General features: G+C 41.3%; 2 protein-coding genes across 2 annotated transcripts; one reads left to right on the top strand and one right to left on the bottom strand.

Annotated features, from left to right (window-relative positions):
• Window positions 1-558: 558 nt before the first annotated feature.
• On the bottom strand, window positions 559-9,984 carry shrprbck1r (sharpin and rbck1 related). Its single transcript, XM_079181844.1, has 14 exons — window positions 9,173-9,984; window positions 8,142-8,316; window positions 7,321-7,398; window positions 6,920-7,061; window positions 6,678-6,768; window positions 6,192-6,513; window positions 5,665-5,765; window positions 5,395-5,565; window positions 3,769-3,929; window positions 3,511-3,622; window positions 2,850-3,029; window positions 2,454-2,552; window positions 2,081-2,224; window positions 559-1,812 (listed from the first exon to the last, which is right to left on the bottom strand). The coding sequence occupies exons 1-14, from the start codon at window positions 9,446-9,448 to the stop codon at window positions 1,732-1,734; spliced, it is 2,133 nt and encodes a 710-aa protein (XP_079037970.1). The 5' UTR covers window positions 9,449-9,984; the 3' UTR covers window positions 559-1,731.
• A 5,835-nt stretch (window positions 9,985-15,819) lies between these two features.
• On the top strand, window positions 15,820-17,026 carry prlh2 (prolactin releasing hormone 2; the record flags this gene model as incomplete). The annotated part of the gene is made up of 2 exons (XM_079181796.1): window positions 15,820-15,982; window positions 16,821-17,026. The coding sequence occupies 2 exons, from the start codon at window positions 15,820-15,822 to the stop codon at window positions 17,024-17,026; spliced, it is 369 nt and encodes a 122-aa protein (XP_079037922.1).
• Between the last annotated feature and the right edge of the window lie 2,047 nt (window positions 17,027-19,073).

Below are 19,073 nucleotides of genomic sequence, written 5' to 3'. Positions count from 1 at the left end.
GCGACTCTGACACCTGTTGACGATGCACTGGTAGTACAGACTGACAATGACTGAAGAAAGTCGTGCTCTCATTATGATAAATTAACTCAGTCTTTGTAGCTATAGACAATTTGAGGTCAGGGTGGGAATGGTAGACACTATATTTAAATAGCACCTTTCCATACAAAGTCAGTTGGATAAAGTAGGACTTCACCACTTTAGCCACCTGAACATCAAAAGGCAATTCTTAGTCAAAATGTACAGAATTACAGCAATAAGGAAGATTGATCAGAAGTAAAAAGGAAGAAGAAGGGCAACAAATGTGAATTTCAAAATCAAGAAGAATAAGAACTCTGTCATATTGTAACTTAAATGCTGATAAAAAGTCTTCCTGAAGAAAAACAGAACTAAATATAAGGGGTCTTTAGATTAAAACATGGGAAAAGTATTCTTTAACCTTTGACCTTCTCTACATGCCAGTAATCACACATTTTTATGGATTAAAAAAATCCTTTAATTGTTTTTTTTGTTGTCTTAAAAGTTGTTGCATCTAAGTAAAGTGAAGAAGAAAGAAGTCTGTGAGGTTAAGTGGTATTTATTGATAATTAAGGCACAACAGTACATCAGCAACACAGAGCTGATATTCTAACACAAGTAACAGTGCAGACGTATTCGTGGCGTGTCAGTGCGGGGCAGTAGTGTAGTCCAGGGAACAGTCTGGTGGGTAACGGAGAGTGCAGTTGCTGAGCCGACATGCTCTTATCCTGGTTAAGGTGGTACAGAGTACATTGTTGAGTTCCCACTTAAGAATTAGAATATCAAATTCATGCATCAATGAATTAGAACATTTTATAATGGGTACAAAGCTTTCTTATAACAAATACTGATACTGATATCACCATATGCATCATGAGCTCCTTCACAGGAACATGAGCTTATTGACAAAATGTGTTCACATGTGCCTTCTCAGAAAGTATTCAAGTATTCCAAATTAACATTTGACTATTAATCAATACACTCTGCTACACAGCCGGCCAGCAGTACCTCAGTGACCTCCGCAGCGCTCGTCAAATACAGAAGCATGCGAGTCAATGCAAACAGCAAAGTCAGGTGGTTAAACAACATGTGCGACACATTTCAAACCTCTTTGGTAGGTAAGGCATACATGCAGTCAGACTATCACACAGACAAAATAGAACCATATAGAACTCCAAACACTTTTTTTTGATTGATCTCTATGTGGAAAATTGCATATCGAGAAAACAACATAGAAAAAAACGTCAACATAAACACTCTGCTACAGCTTTTGTGCACAAGAATAAGGCCACGTGCAATCCGGTATGTAACTACCAAAACAGAAAACAACACACCTGTATTGCTATTTTTGCAGTGCAATCATTGTGAAGTTAAAATTCCTTCCCTGCGGACTTGTAAACAACCATATCTTCATAACAGCCAGAAGTGGTAATTTAATTTATACTGCCTTGTCTAAATTTACACAACCGCATGTCAACATAGTCAATATAATACAGTTTGTTATTCTGACTGCACTGAAAAGCCAAGGGGAAACAAGTGATGGTTAGAAATTAGCTGAGAGGAAATTGAGAATGCTTCCAGTTATAACAAGGAGGATGCATTGTATGTAACAATCCCGCAGTTTTTGACCTAAACATCCATCTTATTTTCTAGAGGATAGTTTATTTTACGTTGAGTCTTTCATTCCCTTTTACAATAGGACCGCTCTTGAGATCCTCAGTGGCAGTTTTGGCATTTAGGATGGCATTTCTGATTGTTGACGTTGCAGCGACATCCTCCGCTGGTGTCTCCAGGACCCTTGGAAAGGATCAGAATTATTAGAAGAGTTATCAAACCTTCAACTTACTTCAATGAAACCCGTGTTATTTTAGCAACCATGTTTTGGCTGTATTTTGGTTTTATGACACGTTGCCTTTATGACTTACTGAAATGTATTCTTTTTAGAGACTAATCAAACCAAGGTTTATGAATTAGACTTCCAGTCCACAGATGTAGACCACCAACACAATGTGGCTCATAAATCATATTTACAAATCCATGAGGAAAGGAAGGAAGCATTTCTTACCGTAGGTCCCCAGCGGGGTCCTCTTGTTACCCAGCAGATCTCAGTGTGACAGACAGTGCAGCGCAGCCAATCACATCCGTCTCTCTTCTGCACAATGATGCCACACTGGGGACAGTGCATTGCCTCGCCTGACTGCACAAGAGTCTAAAAGAAAGAAAATGAGTGTCAGATTTCATTTGAGCTGTCAGCACGTAAAACACAAAGCCAATCTATCTACGGGTTGTAGCAGAATCTCTGCACGTACACATGGATTGGCTATGCCATTGATAAAATCATCTAATACTATTCATGGAATAGCAAAAACAGTGATAGACAGCTCAGAGGAGGTCTCTTTTTCCCCCCTTTACTGCAGATTCAGGAGGATTCAGCTCGCCTTGAGTAGATGTGTCGTCCTCCTGGCAGCGGAGTCATTTATAGCGCGGACTGCAAGATCGTCCTGGTATTGCTTACAGTTCATTCCCTCGTGGATAGACTGAGGAGAGAAGAAAAATAGAAACGGGGACAGAAAAAGAAACCTCAGTGAAAAGTCTCTGATGTATAAAGATAGACACATTTCTGTCAGAAGTTAGCTTGAGGGGACAAGAACAACTAAAAACGTGGGACTCTTGTGTCACTTGCTTCTTTCAAAGTTAATTATCTCTGAGTAATTGATGTGTGCACATCATAATATTTACCCTGATTGTGTGTTTATTCATATTTACATTTAATGCACAATCGCATGTGTTATTTGTGTGTATATATATATATATATACTGTATATACTTCATACCTTGCAAATCAGGCAGTTGTGTTTCCTGCAGACGGGGCAGTGGAAGACATTGACCGTGTCCTCGTACACACACCAGCCCGGACAGTCTGGGGTGGCACAGTGGTAGCTGCCCTCACATCGAGACTCTGCCACTGACAGACCTCTTTGCAGCCAGCGCTCATACTCCTCTGCTGGCACCAACTGTGAAGGAGAAAGGGAAAGAAGTTAAGGAGGACGAGTGAATATTACTAATAATACTCCTCACAAGTTACAGTCGGGGTTCAGGTGAACACAACAGCAATTAAATGTTATGAATTCTGGAGAGGAGGGTTTCCATTTTACTTTTAACTCAAGTCACGTGTAGTACACAATGCACACGTTTGATAGTTTAACATCTACAGTATCTGGGGAGGTTGGCTAACTCTTGCTTCATAGCAGCTGAAATCAGTCCACGGGGGAGAAAGGTCAAAGTCTGGGCTGAAAACAAGTAGCAGAGCAGTAGCTCCAGCTTCTTGGCTGGTAGGGACAGTGTTTGAATGAAAGCAGCGCGCTTAATTAAAAGACAACGCACATTAAGATTGATTTACATAGTCTGATGCTTTGTGAAAATACTACCGGCTGGTATGCCAGCCATTAAGACACTGTCTCTTCTGTAAGAGAGCAAATACTTGGTGTAACTCACAGCCCTGATCTCCCTCTCCTGCAGGGAGCAGGCACAGGAATACGTGTCGTCTCTGTAGGGACAGGCCACCTCCGGCTCCTCACTCAGCATGATGACTGAACGTAAGCACTCTCTGTGCAGACACACACACACACACACACACACACACACACACACAAACACGCAGACACAGCGAGAAACATTTAGGATATTAAATCAAGCTAAAAAAAACCCACTATTTGTTCTATTTCTTTATATCCTCCTCTTCCTGAATCTTACCTGCAGAAGCAGTGGAGACACTCCCTCAGCAGGACACCCTCTCTCGGCTTTAGGTCCACGTAGCAGATCCTACAGTCCACAGACTCTGGGTTAGGCAGCAGGTCCTGGCTGTCCATCATCACTAGCCGGGCAAAATTCTCCCTGCGCTCCTCTTCCTTTGCCTGGCACAGGGGGTGGTGTTGTTGAGAGGGTTAAACCAATGGTCTGTAAACTAGTTCCCTTCAGTTTTTAAATCATCATAGGGGCACAAGGACATTGGCAATGCAGACAATTGAAGTATTGTAGGCTCATTTACACATGCAGACACACACATTGTGTATAAACATTTTATTTCAATCTGTTTCACAGAGTATATACAATTAACAGTGCAAAGTTAACAATCAGGCTAATACATTCAACTTAGTGGCATACTCGGATCTTTAAGAGTTCATTAAAAAGCCCACATATTGCTGAGAGTCAACAGTGATCATGATTATTAATATAAGGCGCTGACTTTCATAACCCTTTCCCTAGACTTTGATTAATTTATTTGCCAGGGGCTTGTACCCTACGAAGCGAGGTTAGCCAGATATCTTTGGGCTTCACTAAGCTCCAGAGCGGGTTAACTTCAGAGGAGCAGACCAACACCTGTAAACAGCCTGACCCTGGACCAGCTCACAGGAAGTTCAGAGTTAACATTCCTACGGGACCCTGACGGGGACAAAAGACATTAGAAGTAGTGAGGCCAGGTAACCCCAAGAGAGTCAGACTAAGCTGAGCTTGCTTTGTGATTAAGGCTCCAAAAAGTGTTTATGTTTAAAAAAAAGCAATTATCCGTCAGGTCCTACTTTTCACCAGAACAGAGTTGCCGCATTTTAATAAAATATGAAATCATCTGTTCATACAGTTACTGTAAAATCTCATGAACATTCAAAACACTGGAGCCAGGGAGGCACCTGTGTCACCACCTGGTTTACTTATTTTACCAAGATTAGGCTGAAATAAGCCTTAAATAGGCTTTGGTGGTATCTGTGCATCTTAAATGAGCCCCATAACCTACATTCAACTTCAGGGTAGAAATAACAGAACCATATGCTTTCAATTCAAGCACATAGACGTATAGACATAGGCCTGCACATGATTATTTCTTATGTGACCTAAAAGCGAGTGTCTGATGAGTGTAACGGAAACGATGCTACAAGTTCAAACTGTCTGTGAAGGACACATAAATAAACATGTGTATGTGTATGTGTGCCCCTGTCTGTGTGTGTTCAGTAGTCCTGGTCCAGGTTATACAGGAGGGAGTTGTTTTGAGCCTCAGCACTCCTCAGCACCTCTCTTCTCCCTTTCTCCTTCAAAAAAACAGAGACAGAAGAGAAGAGAGTCAACCTGAGAGGGCCTGCCAATTTGAATAGAAATGTCGACTTTGAATCAATTTAATTCTTCCCCTCCTTAGTAGTTTGTCACATTTGGAGCCCTGTGTTGCCTCGCAGCTTTTTTTTACTAAATAGTATTTGACCCACAATAAGGTTTTACTCTAAGTATGAAAGAAGATGTTGGTTCATACATACAGGGGTATGATTGTGTATGTAAGACTTTGGGTGCACGGTAGGCTCGACGGTGCAGATGCGAGTGAGTTTTTCATACCTGCTGGTACTGTCTGATCGCCTCCTTCTCCTGCTGGATCCGTCTGAGTTCCAGTGCATCTGGTCGGTATCCCCCGGGGACGACGTAGCTGTCTGGGCGGTTCGTGCTGCAGATCTCACAGCCCGGCCGCGTTGGTTTGTTAATGTAAGTGCAAGAAGGGCACGACCAACCCTAAAAGGCACAGAGTAGTTCAGCAAAGAGTACGTTTTAACACGAGAGAAACAGCACTACATGCAAGTTCTGTCTTCCACCATAATGGCTGTATATTACCTGGGTGGAAGCTGTGCTGGGGCTCAGTGCTTCATTGAGTTGAGGCATCTCTAGGTTGATGAGATCTCTGATCTCACTGATGTTTCCTCTCTGTGAGCCACCTGCAACATTTATTGAGGAAAAAGTCAAATAAAAAGCAAATAAAAGCTAATAAGCAACCAGTGACAATATGTGCATCCATTTAGCTTATGAATGATTTGTGCCTCTATGTATGTATCCTTTGATCTAAAACAACTCTTTGTCTGAGGTACAGTCTGTCCTATTGACCTTCTTTAGTTTGTTAGTTTAGTTTTTAGTTAGTTAGTCATGCTAGAAGGGTATATGGGTTTTAACAATACATTGGACCACATTGTAGTTTAAACGCAAATCAGATGCTGCAGTTGTTGCAGCATCTGATTTTCCACTCCAGCCCCCTTAATGCACTAAATACGCAGGTATCAGCTCATGTGTGCTCAATGCCATTGGAAAGTTAAAGAAAATGGTTTCCGATACCGGCCACAAAGCCACACGCTAATGCTCTCACTCACCAGTGTTGGTGCTGGTATGGAGTCTAGGCGGCAGGGTGGCGTAAGGCCTGCGGTCCAGGGATGAGGGGCCGTTTGCAGAGGTAGCAGAGAGGGGAGGAGTGGGGAGAGACAGGGATGGAGGACTGAGGAGGAGGGCACTCTCCTGGTCCTGCTGCAGGACATGGCGGGTCAAGCGAGCGTGACGGGCTGACAGGAGGTACAAGAAGGACGTGTCACCGTCCTGACGAACCCCATATGAAGCCAGAGAGCGCTGGTCGGTGCACAGACACTGGCCAATCACCCAGCGCTGCACCCGCGGGTGAAAGCCATACTCGAGAAACATCTGAGGTGGTAGAAAAACCAAAGAAGGAAAAAATAAATGTTAACCTTTTCGATGGACTGATAGGGGTTCTTTCTTTTTTGACTTGTGGTTTTGAGCTATATAAATAAAATGGACAGGATTCTTTCAGGACACAAATGAAGAAGAGAAGCATTCTTCAGACTAACCTGCTGTTTTAGTGCTGCGGTAGTCATATGCGGGGAGACTTTCACAGTGACACAACAGGACGAAGACGAATCCTCAACTGCAACAGCCAAGCTGTTAGATAAAACCAAACAAGCCATTAGCCACGCCGTCTAAACTGTGTCTCAGGATCTACTTTATACCACATTTTGAAATGTAAAATGTAACATTTATCGACCATCAATCCTGTTTTTGAAACGATAATTAATAATGGCGATGCTCCTACTTGATTTCAGTGTCTTCATAGTCTCTGGCAGAGGGCTGAATCTTGAGCGCGGCATGTTGTCGGGCGAGTGTGGCAGCAAAGTCAGAAGCAGACTGCATGTCGCCTGCTTCTATGGCTCTGGTCAGCTCTATGCAGGTATCCTCTACAGATGGACACACACACACACACACACACACAAACACACACAAGGAAACACCGACAAGCCCACATGGGTGAACATACGGGCAAGTGTGTGCAGAGGATGTTGCCATACCTCCAAACAGCCACTAGAGGGCTAAAAATGATTCAATGAATGAATGAATGAATAAAACGAGTGAGGGAGTCAGTGAATTAGTTACATCACATCTATAAAAACATCTGGCAATATTCCATATTGTAAGGAAGATGTTTAGCGTTCATACCTGTTAGTTGCAGGGCCACTGTGTTCTGACGATGGAGAACGTCTAGGGAGCGCTGTGGATCAACATCTTGAGGGGCGACTGCGGAATGTGGAAAACCAGAGCAAAGCACTTTGATAAAGAAATAAAACCCAAGAAAAAAAAACACAGATCAACGTCTCCACAGTCTACTAAAGGCCTGCCCTACTGTCTGCCGCTGTGGACGGAAATCTTTAACTCTTCATCTACACAGGAATGGAAACATTCATCTTAACAGAGACTCTTTATAGTACAACAGACAGGAGCTTAAAGAGCAAGGTGAATACTTTGTTCTGATCTTGGATGGTTATTTATCATTGTATGCTAAGTTGGTTGAAAAATATGGGCCGGAAATTGTGTTACAGCTATTGTTGCTAACTTGAAAAAAATCATCCATAACACAGATCTTATCATTCCACAATAACATATTGCTTTTTTACTTTCTTTACTCTTACTTTATCATTCACATGCATGTACGTGAGTAAACAACGGCATATTGTGCAAGTAAGCACAGAAGAAGTTTTTGAAATTCCCCTCGAAGCCAAAATATGAGCAAAGAAAAGCTCTTTTGTTCAAAAAATGCATAACCAGCTTGATTCGTCAAGCTCAATTAAGTTCACTAAAGGGCAAATGAACTCCACCAAATCACACACAGCAGGGATCTTGTACTGCACCATTGTACTGTTTAGGTTTGAAAAGGCTCAAAGGATCCTGTTACAAGGTATGACTTACATTTCTCACCCCCCCGCCTCCCCTTCTCGCTGTGGTTGTTATCTAAAAAAAAACAACCAGTGAGGGCGACTGACCTCTGTGTGCTTCTCTCAGTGAAGAAGTCACCACCGTAGCCCACTCCTGGGCCTCCTTGTCACAGCGGAAGTTGAAGCTGATGCGATCATGTGGAGGCGCCGCCAAACTCAGCTCGTGGCACTTTGGTGACTTCACCTCATATTTTACGGTCCTCAAATCAAACTCAGCGATGGTCTGGGAGAGGAGGGACAGGGAGGGAGAATACAGGAGAAGAGGTTTTGATGAATGCAGGACTTATTGGAGAACTGTTGCATTACACTGCATCAGTTTAAGCTTGGTTTACCTCATACACTGAGACTGAGACTCGCTGTATAATAAGACTTTTTAAATAATTGCTATAACTTACACAGATAAAGGCTCTGTATATAATATTCAGAAGCAGTCAATATTCAAAGACTAGTTGATTTCAGGCTTGACAATGCATAGCGTGTCTATTTCTTTGCATTTTCTACTAAGAGCAGGGTTCAGCTGCACACTAGCATCCCCAGACTCCTCAAAAAGGATGGGTGCTTGCAAACACAGTGGCCTGAAAGCTTGTCCTCTGTGCCAGTGCTTTCTAACCTGAGGATCGGGAGCCCTGCAAGGCGTCAGAAACTAAATCTGAGGGGATTATTAATAAAGTAATAAAGAAGAAAAAAAACAGTTATCTTCTGATTTTCAATACTCTTAGCTTTTTTTTCCTGAGTAATACTGGACAGTTTAACCTCCTCAGGCCGTTAAAAGATGTATTAATATACAACCTGTAATGATAGGTCAAGCGTAGACATATAGCCTCTTATTACAGTCTCCAGCAGTGCTGGATTACCAACTGCTCCACCTGACCTCTGACCTTCTAAAATGTGGCCACAGTGTGGCAGTGACTCAGACACCGTCATAATATGTGCCAACAAACGTCTTTACTCCATCTTGAGGCCATGTCTAATAGAGTGAAAAGTAATACCCACATTGGGTCATTTGATATTATGCTTACACGTACATAAATAAACGTGCATCCCCAAAACGCATCACAACAAGCAGGACTTGAACTCACCACGCTCCGGCCAGTCCCGCTGCTGTCCTGGAGCGACAGCCGGAATTCCCCGGATTTCCCCGGGTCCATGCTCAGCTGCAGGCGGAGTGACTCATCACCCGCTCCAGGAAGACACAGCGGCCGAATACCGGAATGGCACACCGACACCCGCACCGACATGAGGACGGTTTGGCAGCCGAGTTGCAACTGCGAGGCCCCATAGTGACTGGGGAGGACGGCGGACTGGTCCGGTGTGTAGCCGGGGGTTTGAGCCCAACCGCCCGAACTCAGCGACATCCTGCCAGCAGACTCATGAAGAACACAGATACTCGGGGTCCAGTGGGTTGTTTACCTTTAAGTGTCCTTTAACAATGTTTCTTACACTGCATCTCGTCGCTGAGTATTTAACAGCCACACTGACAACAGGAAGCAAGTGCTTCGTCTGTCAACTGTTTGGAGCGACTTCCAGAAAGTGTAGCTCCAGCTAAAGGTTTCACTTCTCTCTTCTTCCGTTTTCGTTAAAGCGTCGTTTCAGGCAGATTTACTCTTTCCTGTTGGTTGTGAAGCAATAACAGTGCTCTTCGAAATATCCCATTCCCTTCCTGACATCAAGGTTATGGACAATAGTAACGATGACTATGTTGTTGACGTTGTTGATGTGTATCCAGCTTTCACTTCGTATTGCGCATGCGTGGCAGTTTGTCTTCTTCTCTGAGTTTTAAGGACAGCTGGCGTCCGTAGTTTTGCATTGCTGCCATCTTCTGGACTTAGTTAACTCCTACAGTGTCCGGTTTGTCCACTTGAAGCTGACCTAATATCATCTGCCTTGTTCATTTCCATCACGCTCCTTTGTTTTCTTTAATCCTGCTCTTGTTAGCCCTAATATGTTCTTCCTCCACGCATCCCTGTCTACATCAGTAGTGCTGAGGAGGAGCAAGTGAACATTTTTAAGTTCCTGGGAATCAGCATCCCAAACAAACCTGACATGTTCATCACACATCTCCATCTGGATGAAGCTCAAAAGCGGCTGTATTTCTTGAGGAAACTAAAGAGTGAAAAATTCCTGGGCCAAGATCTTGTTAAGGAGCAACAGAAAGCTCCTGACTGGAAACATTACAAACTGGCATGGGATGTGCACGGGCCAGGACAGGAGGGCTCTACAACGGGTGATTAAAACGACCCAGAACATCATTGGTACCCATCTACCTATAGCATCAGTGATATACACCCACCCAGTCAGTCCACCCTGTATACCGTCTGGCAAGAGGTACAGATGTATCAGCTGCAGTGCCACTTGAATTCAGAGCAGCTTCTTTCCTCAGGCTTTTCATCCTTCACCCTCCATGACAAGGACAATAAAGGAAACCTTCTTTTTCTGCAACTAACAACTTAATAATAAAAAAGTACAAATATTCCTCTGTTTCTGGCCGCTTACCTCCAATGTTCGCAAAGACCGGTTGGATGCTTCCCTATGACGTGCCTTTCAGATTACCGTGTCCTGTTCGTAATCTAGTCACTATTACCTCCTCTTTTCTGTTTCTTATCATCACAATACACTTTCTACTTAGCACTGAAAGTAAATCTCTTCCCCTTATCGCCTGGTCTCAGTGCTGTTGCCACTCTTTATTGATGTTCTTCCCGGCAATGCCTTTTGATACGAACGTCTATGTTTTCTTTTTTAACAGCTTGTTCGCACTCTCATTACCCAGAATGCCCACTTGAGCAGGAACCAAAACAAACGTAACTCTGCCTTGTTTTTTATTACTCTTGAATGTGTTGCCATTATTTCAAAGAGTAAGTCTTGGCGAAGGATCTACCTGATTTAAGATGCACTGAGCAGAGTCTAAGTCACAAACAACTATAACTTTGTTCAGTTTAATTTGTTCAATTCATTCTAAAGTCATCAAAATGTCTACAACCAAACAGTACACACACTTTGGTTTTAAACTCTGTGCCTAACCGCAAATACAGATCCCGTGTTTCCTGTTATTGGATCTTTGGATCCATTGGTAAAAACCTGCATGTAGTCTGTACATTTACACTCCTTATAACTACAAAAGTCACTTCCTAAATCCGCACCTTGCCTTAAGTAATTCCAAGTCCACCAACAGAGTTTCTAGTAACCACACAGGGATTATAGGCCATATTACAGAACTCCTTTTCATATCTGATCCTATCTGATCCCAGAGCCCGGGCGTTGGTCACATCCTACTGGTAGAATTTTTGATATAGATCCATAAACTACACTTCCGTAATCTAACCTTGATCTAATTACAGCTACTTATATTTCAAGGATGCAATATTGGCTTCCCATGCAGTGAAATAGAAGCTATTTAGTATAAAGTGTGTGTGCATATATTTTTACCACAAAGGGGCAGCAGAACATCTCATATAAAACATTATAAGTCCTCCCTTCTCTTCCTGATATTAATTCTGCTGTTATGTGTTTTGTCATTTTAGGAATTACATCAAAAATATTCAACCAGCTAGTAAAAAATGGTCTGGTTTTATAGAATAAACAATCTGGCAGTATAAAGCCATTCAAATGTGTCCCATCTCAACCTGCAACATTTCAAAATGCTTTTTAATGCATCAGTAATGATAATACCGCAGTATAATTGTAAATGAGGTCATTATGTATAATGACTGTTTTTACTTTTGATACTTAGAATACATTTTGCTAAGTAAACATTTTGAGACTCAAGACATTTACTTGTAAGTACTTTTAAATTGTAGCATTGCTTTTCTTCAAGTAAAGGAAGTCTCATGATCTCCCTTCTCTCTACACAGATTGTGTTGCATTGTGTGCTATTTATCTATTCATTATGTTTGCTGCCTACATGTTCATTAAATATACATACTGTATATATAAATCTGGTATCCATTACAAAACAAAGTGCTTTATATGCTGTTTGAAGTTATACTTAATTAAAATAATGTTCTTTGTTTCCACAAATGACCAGTATATCAAATATGTCCTTCCTCACAACAGCAGTTTAATGCGCAGTGTTAACAGCACCTGTGTGCAGTGTAAGATTCTACTTTATAATTCCCACACACCGTTTCTTTTGTTTGCCTTGCAACAAAGTCATCTGTGACACAAAGCTATGGCATATTAGGGTCATTAGAATAGAATACATGTTTTGTCACAAGCAGATCATTTGACCTGGGACTGTAGGGAAAGCACAGGTGTTGCTGAAAACATTAACGATGGCTTCATTCTATTCAGGCGTCCCATGATATGTGAGCCGGCATGCACAATAAAACCAAAGCTGAATTTGAGCCATCATTGATTACTCTATTTAGTGCTTTAGTGTGCTTTTCCTACTGTGACATGTCAAACTGTCCCAATCACTCCATCCCTGCAGGTGGGTGTGGTCACGACCATCCAGGTGAGACCCATTCGATTCAACTTGAATATGTCCTCATGTCTTTTCTAACCTTTTAACCGCTGAGATGTTTGTTTGGCATTATAAGGGTTTCACGTTTGAACTTGCAATCTGAATGCCGTTTGTTCTGAAGGAAATCCTGCACCAACCCATGTCAAAGAAATGTCCCAGCTGACTGCTGACTTCCCATTTGAAAGCATTTTAAAGACAGAGGCTCAACCAAACCTAGTCAATGTATGTCCCTGCCCACTCACTCTGTGGGTCACGAATTACGAGGCAATTAACAAAATATCCTGTAGCACGAAAGGGGAATGATTTAGACCACACAGCTCGGCCGGTTCAAGCTGTTAATCATGCTGCAAGCAGGGTTTTCTCAATCAATACCCCATGAACCCCTGCGCCTCCATTCACAGAAACAGCGAGACGAGATTAAGCCATTCAATCAGGCGCTGATGAGACCGTGATATCATCGCCTCACATGTCAGAGAAGGCATTATGATACAACAGAACCAATGTTGAGCGAGGAAAATGACGACCTAAGCAGTGTATTTTTAAACCAAATATGGTGATTTTAGAAGATGCCTAAAAATAGGTTTAGAATGAAAGAATATACATTGCAATGTTGAATATCTATTTGTCTCGAAATCTATTCATGAGTAGCCTCATAAAGGCCACATTTTACCCACAAAACAAGGACGACCAAATCGTTCACACCTGCCTGTAAGGGGGCATACGAAGAAGCAACGAATGGCTGCGTTATCAAATAAAGGCTCTCTATCATAAATCAAATTAGCTTAATTATTTGGGGATTCTTCCATGTTATGGTGTGATTACACATCCGCAGGTAGTGTTCGTCTCATATTTGCAGCCATATGCCCTCCCTCAGGAAGGGCTTGTGTCTGCATCATACCATTTGATCTCAGCCCATTTTAAAATTATGGCTGCCCTAATGTGTGGAGGGGAACCAAAGTGCTGCCCGGAGGGTGTACATGCACATACACTCACACGGTCACACACATACGTACACCCTTTTACGTCACATGCTTTATGCAGGCGGTGATTTAATAGTTGTACATGATTGTAGAGGGGAAAGGTTTATCCCAACTGGATCCTAATGATTCATCCACTTAAAATACACATTGTAAGGACACTGACATCACATGTTAGTGTAATTTTGTATGGTACATTGCAACTATAGAGTGAAAGGGTCACATGAACCTACAGTAGAGCTGCAAATCATTGGTTTTCATTATAGATTAATGATTGATTTTGTTGATTTGTTTCTTCAAATAATCAATTAGTCGATGAAATGTTAGTTCTGTAATGACTTTCGACGGGTTGTTTTGCCAGTCCAAAACTCATAAATATTGAATTTACTATCATAAAAGAAAAAGAACATCAGCACATTTTCACATCTGAGGATTTGGAACCATCGAATGTTTGGCATTTGACTAATTGATTATCAAAACGCATGTGATTCAGTCGATTAACCAGTTGATTGATTGACTAATCTGGCATTGACTAGCCTGCAGATTGGCATTCAGAAAAATAATGTATTCATTCCATCCTCCATCAAATTATGAAGTAGCAACAAGTATGATATGAAGTTATTGGGGACTAATACATTGTGACTTGATTAGATTATGTATTATCTGTGTTGCTCACACCTGGTTTTATTATTCGTTAAGCATGTTTATGGGTGCGTGTATGATGTGTTCTATGCGTGCATGTGGATTGTGATGCTGGCAAGTGTTGTGGGATGCAGCGGCCTGGAGCCCAAGACAAATTTCCCAGGAGGACAGTAAATTACATCTTATCTTATTCATTTTAGCTCTACATCTGCAGAATCCATTGACTTGGTTCTGCAAATAAGCATTCTTTGAACGTTTACAAAAGAACCCTCTAAAAATTGTAGTTGAAATAAATGAATTATGCTCATCTTAGGGATACGTTTTGAACAGAACCGTGACGCAGTATTGTGACCTTTACGGACATCGTTAGGCCCTGAGGCGACTTTACACCTGCTACATTTCTGTCAGAGAAGTTCTCCTCACCTTGGCCTCTCACTTGTGATTCATCACGGTCACCTCTCAGCACATGCTAAGGGCTTGACAGTAATATTAATTCCCATGCAGCTACACTATAGGTCCTATATAGTATATTTGAAGCTTTAATATCATAAAAGAGTGACATTAGGTTCACATTAGGTTCACTGAGCACCTGAATGTAGAATAGTTGGAGCAGATTCGTATTAAAAAAAGTTTCAAAAGTGTAGTTTTCCGGTGATGAGAATTCACCAGGGTTTTTGCAATAGTTCTGCCTCTCCCCCTGTAATCCGGCTGATTAATGAAAGGCTCATCAAAAGACGCCCACTACAGTCTGACACACCTACTTGGGGTGGCGGGTCTCCCCATGTTCACTAATTCAAAGTTGTCCGTATGTTATTGACTTCCTGATGGACTGCTCTGCTGCGTGACAGACATCAGGAAAACTCCCAAACTAAACCTCCTTTCTCAAAACGATGAGGGGGTTTCAAAGAGTGGGAGGAGAGGAGGCGGGGGGGATGATGCATCCTGTAGTCTGGGATCACTGTGTGTGACTGACGTTCTTGATTCATCATCCAACAACAACTAGAGCAGCATGGATATATAAGCTGGAGCACACCTGCTTAACAATAACGACTTCAGACCTCCACCAACTGACCTCAGCCTGTTACCAAAGTTCAGGGTAAGGAGCTGCTCTGTGGGGTTTACATTATTCTTTGTTTTATTTCTTCTTTTTTTTTACAGCCTATCATATTCAGTGTATTAAATAGAATGAGGATAGCAATAGATGATGTGCTTTTTTTGAGGAGAGGTACTCCAGGTAAATTCGTGTTAACTATTTTTTACACTCATGTAACTGTGCTACACCACGGTAGCCTGTTCAATGTGGTAAATGGGCTTATATGATATTGATGCTATAGAGTTCATGGGAACAATAGTGTATATTTAAATCCTAGTATTTTTTTGATAATTATAACATTATATAAGCTTTTGGTGCCTAGTAATACGATTTAAATGACTTAATCCAATGTCATGGTATTTTTCATCTCTTATAAATAATTTCCTACTATATTATATGACATCACGCTATTTTTAAGTCTAATTGTATCAGTTTCAACTTTTTTCCTGGCTTTGTTTTACTAATCTTTCTGTTTTCAGTGTCCTTGAACAGTGTGTGATACTTTACTGACCAGCGTCCATCCGTCCTCTCTAGTGCCTTGAGAGACTCCACAGCATGCTGCCGTGCGGAGCGGTTGATGTCCGGCACTGCGTCCTGACGAGCCGCTGGCTGCCCGCATCTCTGGCGCTCCTCCTCCTCGTCTCCTCCAGCTTCAGCGGCGCTCACAGCACCACGGTCGAGCACGACTTCCACATTGTTCACAATGTCGACAACAGAAGTAAGACGTGGTTTTGTGTCTTTATTATAACCCTGAAGGATATTTATGAGGCTTAAGAAGACAGACAGAACAATGGTAAGACATGTTTTAGAATAGACAGAATGTTTATCGTCTGTTTTTGGCTCTTAGTTGTGACTTTCTTCTACTTTTTGTTCCCATAGGGATTTGTTGTAAAATACTTGAAAATATCCTTCTTCTTTACTCTTAACTATTTCATTTAACTTCTAGAAATTAAGTATGTTAGACTACTGTTTGAGTCGTTTATACTGCATTCAATCAGCTATTTGTTTTAAAGAGAGATGCTTAACAACTTAGTTTAGAATGAGGAATATCCTTATGCCCAATTTGTGGTACACTAGTTTGTCATATAATCTACCAAGTGTGTTATTTTGTTACAAATTACTCTATTTATTTGTATTATGGTCATATGAGCATATTAATGTATTTTGAATTGATTTGACATTGAACTGAGGTTTAAGAGTGAATGTTTCGTTATACTATTTTCTATATACTTTGCAATGCTACAGTAATACTCAGTAAATGTATCCATTTTAATTTGTACTTGTATCGCAATTACTTTAAAATAATTTCTCCATCTAGTTCATGCATGCATCAAATCAGCTTAGAAAATCATCTATGTCCACACAGTGTATGCAGACAAAATTCTATATTATATATTAAAGACAAAAGTTTGAATGTATGGACCACTCTTTTTCCTATGGTAACAAGAATTATGATTTTCAGGAACACATAATGGACTCATTGTCACTCAAAAGTGAACTCTGTTAATATAATATATATTAATTGGCTCCATTAATGCTCTTGGTGTGGTGTCCAGGTCCAGAGATAGACCCATTCTGGTACGTGGGGCGTGGGGTGAGACCCATCGGGCGCTTCGGCAAGAGGCACAGCAGCGTGGAGGCTCTGGGCAGCAGAGGGGTGCAGCCTGTCCTCAGGACGTTAGGGCTGGTGCTCAACAGCCTCAGAAACCAGGAGAACCTCCGGGAAGTGCTGGATGGGGAGGACAGGGATTGGTTACCGTGACAACGAGTCCTACTCCCTTCATCTACAAACTCTAGAGTGTCTTCATTTTTTAAAATCTTGATTGAGGTTATAAACTCGTCTGCTCTAGCTCTTACCTGTATTTCTCTCTGGTGTCTGTTATGGGGCCTTGGTTGATAGGATCCTTGATATCTGTACATAAAAATGCATTCTATATTGATTAATAAACCAGGATGTTGTGATTATGTCTGTTCGTCACTTTGTATTTGCAGGTGCACAACAAACCGTTTCTTTCAAAAGGGAAAGCTTTACGTTTGCAAATTTTATTCATTTCATAATACATATTTTGTCTCGGAGTACTGTGGCACATAGAGAAACTGTGTTTTTTGCTTGTTAGTATTTTCCCCAACATATGGATCGCAACAAACGATTGCCCATTGAAGTGAATGGCCCGCCTGTGGAGCTGTGCACCGTGAACCTCATCGTAGTCATTCACACTGGATTTAAACAGGAACAAAAGCAAGATCTGTCTTTAGCTCCGTGTGAATATCTGGGACACAGTTACACATTAAATTAGACTTCCTGTCCGAATCCAGCCTTACAAGTTATGACAATTATACACAGTCTCTTGCACACAACACTGAAAGATTGGTTTCAACTATGATTGGGCAATACACATATTATTCTATATCATATCCATCTTTTCACACATATACATATATTAATAAATTCTGTGATGAGATAATATATATTTTTTTACATTAGAAAAATACTGGACACTGATGATTGGACCCTTGTGGCTGTGCTTCTCGTGGGACATTTTACATCAACTTTGATAAAACCAGAAACATGCTTTTATACATCAACACCTCCGGCAGAACAAGATTGACAAAAGTACAGGATCAATGTGCAAAACCCGAGATGTGAAAGACTGGGATGAAAAGGTCACCAATAGAAGGGGCAAGAGCATTCATACGGAACATCACACCTTTTACTTCAAGCAGTCCATCAGGAAATCCAACTTTGCTCTGCCACAGCAACAACTTTGACAACCATGCATGGCTAACTGAGATTCTGACTAATGTAAGTGGTCACAGAGTAAAGAAAAATAACCCAAGAATGAAAGGCAGTATTCTCAAATCTAGTGTTTAAGGAGTACAAATACAGTATGAATCGTACAAGCCGCTCCAAAAATGCCTGTTGTCACCCATGTTTTTGTAACATTTACCATCGTCATTACTGGCGGAATATCAAACGGTAAATGCAGGCATACACTGAAAGCACTTTGAGTCATCACACATGAGAGAGTCTGATAGGACTGACTGGCTTCTTTGAGGAGAGAATAAAGCCTTTAATTTGCAATAGTACTTGTTTCAGTGGTATTGCATAAAAATGTTCAGTAAGTACAAAAATAAATTGCTTGTAACAAAATCATGGTTTCATGGCATTTTTTATATAGCCCGTCAGACTTCATTATGTAAAAATCTTTACAGGATCATCTGAATGTAAAACAAAAGTTCGGACATGACCCGGCAAAGGGGAAACATGAGAAAACCTCTTTGTTCAAATAAAAGGCCACGATTTTTGAGAGTAAACAAAGAAAATGACTTTGGGTTGAAGAATACTGCACGAGGGAAGGCTGTCAGACCAAACCTGAATGTCAAACAAAGACTTGTGTCTCGCAGAGTTTGTCTGTTGTTCAAAACCTATTTTGACTCATTTCAATGGGAAAGCTTCCACATTAAGGCTGTAGTGTGTGTGTGTGTGTGTGTGTGTCTACTGATCAGTCGTTTTCCTTTTCTAATAAAAGGGAGAGCACTTCTCCAGTTATTCTTTATAATTATTATTAAAGGAATAGTTGGACTTTTTTTAGCTGAGAGTTAGATGATAAAATGTATGCCCCTCTTGTGTCTGTAGGCTACACTAAAAATACTACTGACTAGCTTAGCTTAAAGACTGAAATAAGAGGAAACAGCTAGCCTGGCTCTCTCTGAAGGTAACAATATCGGCCGTTTTATAGGTTAATCAGTGAGCTTTAGAAGTGCTGCTTGGCTAATATTTCTACCTATTTGAACAGAGTCAAGCTAGC

Source organism: Pholis gunnellus, assembly GCF_910591455.1.
Source record: "Pholis gunnellus genome assembly, chromosome: 20".
NCBI classification, from domain to species: domain Eukaryota; kingdom Metazoa; phylum Chordata; class Actinopteri; order Perciformes; family Pholidae; genus Pholis; species Pholis gunnellus.
This window is presented reverse-complemented; position numbering and strand designations above follow the sequence as displayed.